The sequence below is a fragment of the Amphibalanus amphitrite genome, unplaced genomic scaffold (assembly GCF_019059575.1).
Source record: "Amphibalanus amphitrite isolate SeventyFive unplaced genomic scaffold, NRLGWU_Aamphi_draft 000927F_arrow, whole genome shotgun sequence".
In the NCBI taxonomy this organism is placed as follows: Eukaryota; Metazoa; Arthropoda; class Thecostraca; order Balanomorpha; family Balanidae; genus Amphibalanus; species Amphibalanus amphitrite.
The window spans coordinates 61,079-72,144 of NW_024882421.1; the positions used below are offsets into that span (position 1 = coordinate 61,079).

The 11,066-nt window shown below is 49.0% G+C and overlaps 1 protein-coding gene across 1 annotated transcript; it reads left to right on the top strand.

Moving 5' to 3' along the window:
• The first annotated feature begins 132 nt into the window (after positions 1-132).
• LOC122368138 (probable palmitoyltransferase ZDHHC24) lies at positions 133-5,920 on the top strand. Its single transcript, XM_043341807.1, has 4 exons — positions 133-250; positions 3,217-3,799; positions 4,101-4,225; positions 4,740-5,920. Exons 2-4 carry the CDS (start codon positions 3,239-3,241, stop codon positions 4,894-4,896), a joined length of 843 nt encoding a protein of 280 aa, XP_043197742.1. The 5' UTR covers positions 133-250; positions 3,217-3,238; the 3' UTR covers positions 4,897-5,920.
• Positions 5,921-11,066: the final 5,146 nt, after the last annotated feature.

The following is an 11,066-nucleotide window of genomic DNA, read 5'->3' on the forward strand; positions in this document are numbered from 1 at the left end:
CGACGTGTCAAACAACCACAAAATATATCAACAAACCCGATACAGCATTCCCCCTACCGCACTAAAGAATTTACAGAGGAAAATCTCCCGATTTGGCATCACACAAAAATTCCGATGCTGTTGAATGCTGCCAAATCAAAACACCACGAGAGAGAACAACAACCGGCAGGGATTTCTAACTTGGATTGGGGGTAATTTATTGTCGTTTATTGCCAAGAAAGAGGTGCTTTGACGAGTTTTCTGTGAAGAGGTACGTATGATTCATCTTGATCTGTCTTTACAGTTTACATTGCCGGATTATTTAATCAATAATAAGCTGATAGCTGTATTTGCGGCATTTAAGCATGGCTCGCGGCAATTCACAGTCGAAATTCGAATTGAAATATAGTAAAAATTAATGTAGCTCTTAGAGCCCAATGTTGATTTTAAAAAATAAAAGCAATAGAAGGCTCTATAAAATTGGGGGTATTAGTATATATTAGGTCCAAATTGGGTACTGTTGGCAATCCAGAGGCCTGTTTCACATGCAGCAGAGCAGAATATCAGTTGGGGAAACTACGAGGAGCCAAACAAAAATTGGATTAGCCAATCAGCGGCTGGAGTGGGCGGGGCGATGACCATATATGGTCATAAAATCAGACAACTTCATCTTTTCAATGAATTTTAGCATTCAAATGAAAAAATAAGGCATAAGAATGTTTTTTAACCACACAAGGCCTACACTCACCCGGTGCATAATTAACTGGCGGCTCTAAATCGCAGAGTTACAACGCAAGGTCAAACCGTGATTGGCAAATATGGCGGATTGAAACAGACGCGCCAAAAAATGTAAGCAGTACCGTGGTTAAAAAATGTCATTATTTTTATTATTTTGTTTATGGTTTTTCTAATTGTAGTTAAGTTATTATTTTAGAATTAAATATTTTTGTTTATTGTAATTAAATTAAATCTTTTAACAATTTTCTTTCATAAAACCAATCCATTTATTGAATGGCCAGCTGATTGCGACGCCCAGAACCTGCAGAAAAGCCGTTTTCCTATCGCCATTTTCGAGTCAATTCGTCAAATTTAATCAAATCACACCAATTCCTAGTGAAAAATGGAACCCTTTTCTCTCCAATAAGTGGACGCAATACCGCAAGTACCGGCTTGTTATACCGTTTTTCACCCTTAGTAGCGGGGGCTGCATTTATGCCCATATATGGTCATCAAAAGTCCATTTATTGACCAATCCATTTTTTGACGTTCGCCTCGTAGTTTCCCCAACTGATATTGAATATTCAGTAATAAAGTAGGTGTCACAGTTCATACTCTTTATTGCAACCAGAGGGCTGTTCGGCTGCGCAGTCAAAATGAAATGTGCTGCAGCACGCATGCGCTGTGGGGGGCTACATCAGTCGTCACCCGTTAGTCCCATCCACACCACTGTGTCATCGCCCGTGTGATGTCACCTACTGAAGCATGCTTCCGTTTTCTTGCAGCTGGAAATTCGGTGCTGCAGGTGCAGGTCCTCTGAGGGTCCCAAGTCGAACATGCATCTCTTATGTCCTTACGTAGGGTCCTTATGGATTTGACAGACCCTGAGGCCTGAGGGCTCACAATGTTATCTAGAGTTACAGGCTCAGCCTGGGCCTGGCTGCTTAGAGCCCGGCGCCCACACTGGTTTCTGAGGGCCCCACCAGCCACCTAGGGCTCGGAAAGCCCTAAACTCCACATACAAGTAAATGTTTGGGTTGGCCCACGCCGATCTCTGGGATCCTAAGTGGGCTTCTATTTTCTAAGAGCCCACACTGACCCTGAGTGGCCTAAAATGGCCTGGCAATCCCAAGCCTACACTAAGAGTGGTTCGGCAGTTGCAGCAACTGGAATAATTCTAAATTCTACCGGTCATTTTGTTTCTGTCCAAAATTTCCAACTTAAAAAATATGTAAAAAGTACATGTCATAGCTAGAAGGAAAACTTTGTCACAATCGCATTTCTGGCCTGCATCATTGCACGTCGAATAATATGTAAAACGAGTGAGTAACGACTGGAGAAAGGCAAGATTTAACACAATTGATTTGCCCCCAACTGAAAATCTCTGGCTTCGCCTGTGGGTGGCACTCACCAATTCACACTCTTGCACCTCACATTACAAATCCCTGCAAGGAGGAAACGCACCACAATTCAATCCCTTGGTGAGTCATATCCGGTAGCAAAACAATCTGAATCACAAAAATATGTCACGCCAATAATGCCATTTTGTAGCAGAATATTCTGCCGTGGCATTATACTTTGGGGGCCTGTGCCACTTGCTCCACCCAATGATGCCTACAGCCACATGAGCACCATGATCATGGAATATAAGCTGAGTCATATCATATCTGTCTATATAATGGCTTCCATTCAAACGAAAAATAATATGCAAGCCCTCAACTTGCTTTTGTTCAGAAATTAAAATCCAATTCAAATTTGAAGCCTTATTTATGTGAAAAATTGTGGAATTTAAGTAATTTCTGGGGCGGTGACTGTGAGCTAGGCCAGATTACAAAGCATGGCAAAAGAGTTGACAAGAACCCAGCTAGCAATTTCGTTTGGCTTAAGTCCGTTTAGCTCCGGCCACTCCGACATGCCCGAGTTCGGCAGGTGTAAATGGAACGCTGTCAGACTTCAGAACCGGGGTTTGGGTCGATATGGCTCTATTCCCGATAGCCGACCTGTGCCCTGGCGCTCTCGAGTTGGTATGGTTTCGGACCGCCAGGTCTTGCCCAAGTCCGGCTCCCTGCCACGGCCGCGCACCGACGTGGGGGGGGGGGGGGGGGCGGAGGGGAGATATCCCCCTGAGGGTTTTCGTAAATATGTAGTGGAAAAACTGCGGCGCGTAGCTCCGCGAAATATGGCTAACTATTCCTCCATCAATTTTCCACATTGTGTGCAAATTTGAACCTCCTACCTTTCAAGCTCAAGTCACCAGGTCACTTCGAATGGCCCGACCTCCAGTCATTTTTTTTGCAACTTTGTCAATGTGTCAGAGCTACAGTAGATGACGAAGTTCTTTGAAAATGACCTAAGGTCAGGTCAACTTCTTGGTCGACTTCCCCATTATAAGTCAATGGGGGAAAAATCAACTGCCTGATTTTTCACTAAAACGCGTCGGAATGGCCTATAGACCTCTGTAATTCTGTATGCGGGTATGGAGAGGTCTATGGTGATTTTGTACGATCGACTGTGTTTCAGCGCCCACACTGCCTGCCTGACGATGCGGTACCGCGCCAATTTCCTGCCGCGCTCCGTCATGGACGGTTTCGCCACCGTGTTCATGCTGACTGCCATCGGCGTCACATTCGTCAGCGAGGTGTCTCTCGTCCTTCCTGGCCTGGTGGACGGCCCGCTCTACTGGGTACAGGCCGTCATCGGCATCTTCATCCTGTTCAACATCCTCGGCAACATCTTCGCCGTGATGCGTCTGGACACGTCCACGCACGGCCTGCTGCTGCCGGCGAGTCTGAAGCCCGGCTGGCGGTTCTGCTCGGCGTGTGAGGCAACGGCGCCGCCGCGCTCCTGGCACTGCCCCATCTGTCGGGCGTGTATTCTGCGCCGGGACCATCACTGCACGTTCACCGGCTACTGCGTGGGCCACTTCAACCAGCGCCACTTCCTGCTGTTCCTGGCGTACCTGGCGCTGGGCGCGCTTTACTCGACTGTGCTTAACGTCATCTTCATCATGCGCGTGGTGGGCGGGTTCCACCTGCTGTCGCTGCTGCAGCTGGTCATGCCGACGGCCATGCTGGTGTTCGGCCTGGACGTGTCGCCCAAACAAGTGAGTGATGTGGCTCTGTCTACTGTCTAGTACAGCGGTGGGGGAGGCGGCTGGGAGAGGCAGTGTTTGACTAGGCTGGAATTTAGAAGGGACTGTACTAGTTAGTCCTGTGCTACACAATACCTACTTATCTGAATTACTGATAATTTGTATTTTGTAATGCATTTTGGTCTTAGCTTTCACAATATAATATATTAAAGTATGTCGGTTATTGGAAATAACTATGTGTTTTATCTATAAAAATGTCCTCATAGTTCCGCGACTCTATGACCATTGACCACCCCATTCCCTCTCTCCCCAGCTGTACGCGTTTCTGTTCACCCTGGACCTGATCGGGTTCCTGTTTGTGCTGGCTCTGCTGCTGTACCACGGACAGGGAGCTCTACGAGGCGCCACCAACTACGAGAAGGTCCATCGACAGTTCCAGTGAGTGCCGCCTCACTCATCAGACAGTCCAAAATCCGCCGGATAGTGAGCTGATAAACTGTGAACGTCAGCAGCTGTTGAAAGGGCTTGGGTAGATTCTAAGCAAATAAGGCCCATTTGCCTAGTTTGTCACAGCATTTGCGTAATCGGACGAAAAGTTTACATCTTGTGATGAAACCCTTTTACGCAGTTCAATATCTCGGGAGTCGGGACCTGCAGGCATACCACTGGCTGTCGTGGCATGTATTCAAATTCTACCCTTAATCTACTTTTCCCAGCTAATTGTGAGACACCATACGTCTAATTCCGCATATTGGAAAAATAAAGGTTTTTATGCTTACATCTTTGCCACTTTACGTTCATTTACACCCGACTTCAAGCCACCCATAATGTCCCAAACCACGCTCGCAATTTTCGTTGACGCTGGACGCTGTTATATTTCAATCTATCTTATCGAGCCATCACACACTGTACCACCAGTTCCCGATAACAGCCTGTCTCTCCACCTTCACAGGTACGACCTGGGCTGGAAGGAGAACCTGCGGCAGATTTTCGGCACCCGCTGGTACCTGGCCGTGCTGTCGCCGGCAGTACACTCACCCCTACCTTCGGACGGCATCAGCTTCACAACCGCCGAACAGTGGAGGTTGGAGGGTGACAAACATCGCTGAGAGACGCTGTCGTGGTGTCTCCGTCTTCGTCACAGCGTGCTGAAGTACTGGGCGGGCGACGCGCGCCCTGGGGTATAGGAAGGGGCTGAGAAGTTGCAGAAGAGTGATGAATAGGAGGACAAGGTTTAGGTGAGGGACGATGCTAGCTGGAAGGAGGAGGTGACCTTGATATCGTGACGAGCTATGCAGCTGAATAGCAAAGCAGTGTTGTCGAACTTTGTGATGGCTTTAGGATGGTGCTCTTTGCGGCTAGCTGAGAGCATGGTGGTGCCGTCGTCGAATTATGAGCTTCTCAAGACAAGATTATGTGTGGTATGGTCTCGAAATCGGTCTCAATAGGATCAATATGTGGTCTTAGTGTCAGTTGGCCAGTAAGGCAAAGTGTTTCGATTCCATCCATGGGACAGTGGGGTCGTGCTCAGCTCCCCCGAGGGGGCGGGTTGCGCTTAGTCCCAACAGCCAGGCGGCCCGATGTGAAATGGCGTTGGCAGGGTTCCGCCCAACCTGATGCCCTGTGATAGGAGTGTGAGGGCCTGGGGCCAGGGCGGACTGTGTTTGGACACAGGCGGTGTGTTACGACACGCTACCGTCGGCGAGAAGTGAAAAAATCGGGTAAGAGTGAGTCCCGAGTGAGCGTTGTAAGTTAGATGTGCTCTGTTTAGCGATGCTGGCAGACTGGTGGCAGAGCCGTAGTAATCGTTCCGGCCGGTAGGTGGCGGGGTTGATGTGCTTTCGATCCTGGTCACAGCCTACGACACGAGACGGATGATGTCGGTAGAGGAAGCGATGTGTTCCCACGTTTGAGGGACGTCGCTGTTAATGTGCTTGCCTTAATATCACTGATTGAATAGTGTTCATGTATATAGTGTCAGTAATAATTGTCGCATGTCGCCGTACGCTAGGTTTTTGCTAGAGCTGCTCCATGTGATTGGTTATGATTTGTACATTGATTGCACAATGATTATGCGTGGCTGTTGTGTGTAGCTGGACAAACATGTTTAATTTTATTGTTCATGCACCAGTGCATATTGTATTTCTTTCAACTAAAGGACTGTGTGAAAAGTGACTATCAGATCCTGGAGTATGCTGCTTTCTTGTAGAGAAAAAAAAGTTTTTTTTTTCTGTGTATGTGTGACCTGGGTAAGCTCCATTCTCGATAAAAGTGACTTGTGCTGCGTCCAAGTGGATTTGATAATTCACCCATTCATACCTATGCATCATTGGTGTTATGTCTACATAAACGTTTTGATGTGCTTGTATGCATAAATTTGTCTAAAATATGCGACGTTAAATGTGTAAGTAAACGTGTAAGCTCCAAAGCTATTGGTAATATTTCCTTCAGAATCTGCGCAGCTGTAGATAGCCAAAGCACCGGTATTCGTCCCTGCTCCGGTCGAGTAAGGTCAATATTTCTTGCATATTCTTGTTAAGAAACACGAAGGGGTGTTTACGTTGAAGATATTTTAACAAGTTTTGACGACAGAATGTGTTACGAGTCAGCTGGACTTTACCTTATCGTGGGGCAAGGTTATGAATTTCCGTGGTGTCTTACGTAGGTCGGCAACGAGAGCTAGGCCACCAGAATGAGTCCCGCTAGGTGTCGCTGACGCTTATTTATCCTCATCTAGGTGGCGCTAGGGCGGCTAATGTTCTTTTAGAATGCCGAACAAAGTAGCACGTTTTATGGATTATTGTATCAACTGCAATGCTATTTCTCATATAATTACCATATTTTTGATCTGTGCATGCATTTGGTGAACGCTTTTCCTTTAACTCGCTGAGACTGATGGCCGATGGCGGTCTTTTACCAGTCACTGCATGAGTTTCTGCATGCCCTCAACAGATGTCGCGTCAATCGTTCTTAAGTGATCTAGCAAGCAGTGTTTGGCTTGTTACAAATTATTCTTGATGTTATCGAAGTCGGCAAAAATTTGGCAGATGGCGCAACAATAGCTCGACCAGATGGCGCAGTTAGCGTTTCATTGAAGCATTGCAACGTCAAAATGAACTAATCTATTTGTAAAACGTGCTACAGAAACTAATTATGTAAAATGGTATATATACTACCTTATTCTCCAATTTTGTTGGAAGCGGTGCTTGGAGACCTGCGGACATCGATCGCTCATTGCTGATCTGTTCCGTCCCCTTTGCATCACTACCTGTGCTGAGAGCACCCGTGGCTTCGCGCCCGGCGCTGCTCCACCTCAAAATTGGGTTCTAAAATCTTCACTTGCCTAGTGGAACCTAAATTGGGGAACTGACTATACAGTACTGCGCTTCCATGTACAGCGGCCCTGCGCGTGGCAGGCTGCCACTTTTGACTCTGAATGGCCTATACCATACCTACACTCTACCATAGGCGTAGGAACGTTTTCGAAAGTGGGGGGGCCAAGGTCCCAGAGGTCCAAAACCTAACCTACCCCCAAAATCCGATTTCTCCTCGGATTTCGGCCACTTTGTTTTCGCAAACATGATCAGGGATAAAAAAATCGAGACAAAAACAAAAACAAAATTGGTTAAAATTTCAGGGAGACTCCCGTCCATAAACTCAAACTGATGGACGCGGTCCCCTGTCCTCCGCAGCCGTTGGCACCCATGCAAATTCCAGAGGCATCCAGCAACTTTTTCATTACGAGCAAGCGTGAAACGTGCAAAGCGAGTCTTTTCAATATACATATAAAAATCAGCATGAACGGCCCAGCTAGGCTCAGCCAGACCTATAACGTTTTTAAGAGGTTTTATATCAGCGACCACTGCAACTGGGCTGATTGACTATCAGAGGCCGGTGTGGGACTTTTAGAGGTCGGTCTGGGCCATCAGAGGCCAGTTTAACCCTCGCCGGACCGGACCTATAGGTTTTCTACATACGCGCCGGCCGAGGGGGCGAGGGGCGGGTACGACCCCCCTCGCCGTTGCGCCCCAGGTTGAGCTAGCGCGTCGCGGAAAAACGAGCGTGTGCGCCGTTACAAGACGCAAAGATCGATACCCGATTTTAAGGTTCTAGGTCAACCGGTGACCTCTGAGGTCAGGTCAAGTGCCTCAAGGCACGGTTCCGTTTTTGGTGAATAACTTCGCAAAAACTGAGCCGCGATTTTGCCAGCATCGTGTTCGCCTCTCTCATGCGCGTCGAATGATGTACTTTTTGTTTGGGTGAGGTAAACTGAGGGTGTTGACCACGGGTCACGGTCAGGTCAGCGCCCCCAGGTCACGAAATTGGTCGAAGGAGGTCATGTCGCATATCATTCGATTCGGCACGTCTTCCTGAGTCCAGATGGCTTCCCCGACTCGCTAGCTCAATTTGATCGGTAGTTATTGACGTCAAACTTATATGACCCTTATAACTTCATAAATGACGTCGCGCAAGGTCAACATTGCAAAAGTGACGCATCGAACCTTGCAAGGAGTGCATGAAAGATGCAGTGTGCTTGAGATAGTTGAAGATCGTTTACGGCCCCAGAAAAAAGTTTTCAGTTTATCCCCATTGACTTATACCTAATGGTGAGGTCACGAAAATGACCTTAGGAAAAACCCGAGATGTACAAGTTGTGAGACTCCTAATGGATACTAGGTCCTCCAAGGTTCATTTTCCTGTGAAATCTCCTCTGGCAGTGAGGGCGTTGCGAAGTTGCGACATCTGAAGACCGTGCAGAGGTTCACTTATGACCTCATGGGTCAGTGACCTGATCTGACCCGAAAATGCGGTTGGTGTCAAAAGATCCGGCTTGATTCAAAGGTCAGGTATGCAAAGCTTCAGCTCTCTATCACCGGCGTGTTCGGAGCTATCGCGAAAAAAAAAAAACTATGGAGGGGCGGCACCCCATCGGCCGGTGAGGGTTGAGGCCCTCAGAGACCAGTACAGGGCCTGCAAAGGGCAGGATGAGACATTTAGATGCCGACTTGGGCCATCAGAGGCTAATGTGGGCCCTTACAGGCCAGCATGGGCCCTCAGAGGTCAGTGTGGGACCCTAAAATGCCGGCATGGGCCGGTGTTGGACCCCAGAGGCCAGCAGAAGGCCCTCAAAAACCAAAATGGGCCTCAGAGGCCAGCATCGGGTCTTCAGAATCCAGTGCAAGGCCCTCAGAGGCTAATGCGGGTCCTTACAGGCCAGCATGGGCCCTTAGAGGTCAGTGTGGGGCCGTAACAGACCGGCATGGGCGGGACCTGGAACCTAGAGACCAGCGGAAGGCCCTCATAGGCCAAGGTGGGCCCTCAGAAGCCGATGCGGACCCTTAGAGACCGGCATAGGATCTTCAGAATCCAGTGCGGGGCCCTTAGAGGTCAATGTGGGACCCTAAAATACCAGCATGGGCCGGTGTTGGACCCCAGAGACCAGCAGAAGACCCTCAAAAACAAAGATGGGCCTCAGAGGCCGGCATCAGGTCTTCAGAATCCCGTACAATGCCCTCATAGGCTAATGACGGGTCCTTACAGGCCAGCATGGGCCCTTAGAGGTCAGTGTGGGGCCCTAAAAGACCGGCATGGGCCGGCGCTGGACCTCTAAGGCCAAGATGGACCCTCAGAGGCCGATGAGGACCTTAGAGGCCGGCATCGGGTCTTCAGAAATCAGAATTCAGTGCAGGACCCTCAGAGGCACCTAAAGGTTAGTCTTGGGACCCCAGAGACAGAAATGAGGCCACCAGAGGCCGGTGTGAGGCCCTCAGACGCCGACTGGGCCCTTGAGGCCGGTTTAGGGGCCCTCAAATGAGGTCAATGTGGGTTCTCAGCGGTCAATGTCGGCGCTTGACCGCCACTGAAGTGCCCTCCAAGATCAGTGTAGGACCCTCAAAGACTGGCTTGGGAGCTGTTAATAGCTAGCGTGGGATTCTTGAGCCTCGTGACAATCGAATAAGGGCCAGAGCCCCATACGCCCATGGGGGCCCATTGGTTGTTTGGGGGGGGCAAATGATATGATGGCCCCCTGAGTAGCGTTTGGAGGGGGGAAGGGCATGGCCCTGATCCCCCCTCTGCGACCGCCACTGCACTGAAAGTGGAAGGGAAGGGGCAGATACAGACATTGCTGGCCCCCAGCCTGTTTGAGCCGAGGCGGGGGCATGGTCACCCTGGCCCCCAGCTAGTACGCCTTTAACGAACTATGCCGACCCCAAGCAGATCCGGTCAAGCGTTGGTCGTTTGTATACGCATTCTCCTGCACCGTGCTAGTATTGTCTTATACCTTTTCAGTGCTCGCTGTCCCGTGCCTCGTATTCAACAAAATGCTGTCACCAGGACCCACAGACTTGTCTCTGATATGGTTTCCTTCATTGAGTGAAGGAAATTGCGGTCAATAACGCTGTAGAAACAAAAGGGAATCTTCATTAAAGGGCAAGCTGAATTGTTGTCAAGTTACCGGGTGGTAGCACTGGTACCTAGGTACAGACAGACACTTAATGTCAGCAAAAAGTGGGGGGGGGGGCAGTTAACATTGCTGGCCCCCCACCTCCGAAAGTGGGGGGGCCATGGCCCCCCCGGCCCCCCTGTTCCTACGCCTATGCACTCTACAGTCTACACTCGTAGTTGACTCTTTAGTGCCCTGCTCGTAGTGTTATTTCCCAAGCCTTTGAGAATGCCGCCATCTCATCCAAAGACCATCGTCCATATAATGAAAGTTTCCAATATATTGTAATTAGTCTCGGCAACGTTCAGTTGGGTGGCCCCTGGCAAACGTGGTGCCTCTAAACGACATGAGTCAATCGCCATTAGGCATATCAACTCATCTTGTCCGTGTCCAATGCGAAAGGACCTGACCGGTTGACTGCGGGTTTGACCGCCGACGATTGATCATTGACGATTAGTCGGCTCACATAATTCCCATGGTATGCTTTGATATCGAAATATCGTTGAAGGTATGCATGATAGGCTCATCAAGCGTCGAAATAGCTCCTCGACGTGCGAAAACAGCAATTAGCCAACATCTCACAGCCTGTCGTGAGTTATACCATGCAAATAACCTTATAGGGCGTACAAAGTATGGGGATGGAAATAATTACGCCTAGATTTATTCGGACCAAGAAGACCCGTTATATCAATTTATCAGTCAACAATGGCGAGCACCAAGGTCGATGACTTATATATCGCTGGCATGGCAAACTGTCTAGTGGCTACCACAGGTAGGCACCATGCATCAAAGACCCCTAGCCGACCTAAACAGCCGTCTCGTCGTGTCGCGTCC

Excerpts from the sequence above, each read along its gene's own strand:
- LOC122368138 (XM_043341807.1), top strand. The coding sequence starts at position 3,239 with ATGCGGTACCGCGCCAATTTCCTGCCGCGCTCCGTCATGGACGGTTTC. Across the intron at positions 3,800-4,100 it reads TGGACGTGTCGCCCAAACAA|CTGTACGCGTTTCTGTTCAC; the intron begins GTGAGTGATGTG and ends CTCTCTCCCCAG. Across the intron at positions 4,226-4,739 it reads AAGGTCCATCGACAGTTCCA|GTACGACCTGGGCTGGAAGG; the intron begins GTGAGTGCCGCC and ends CCACCTTCACAG.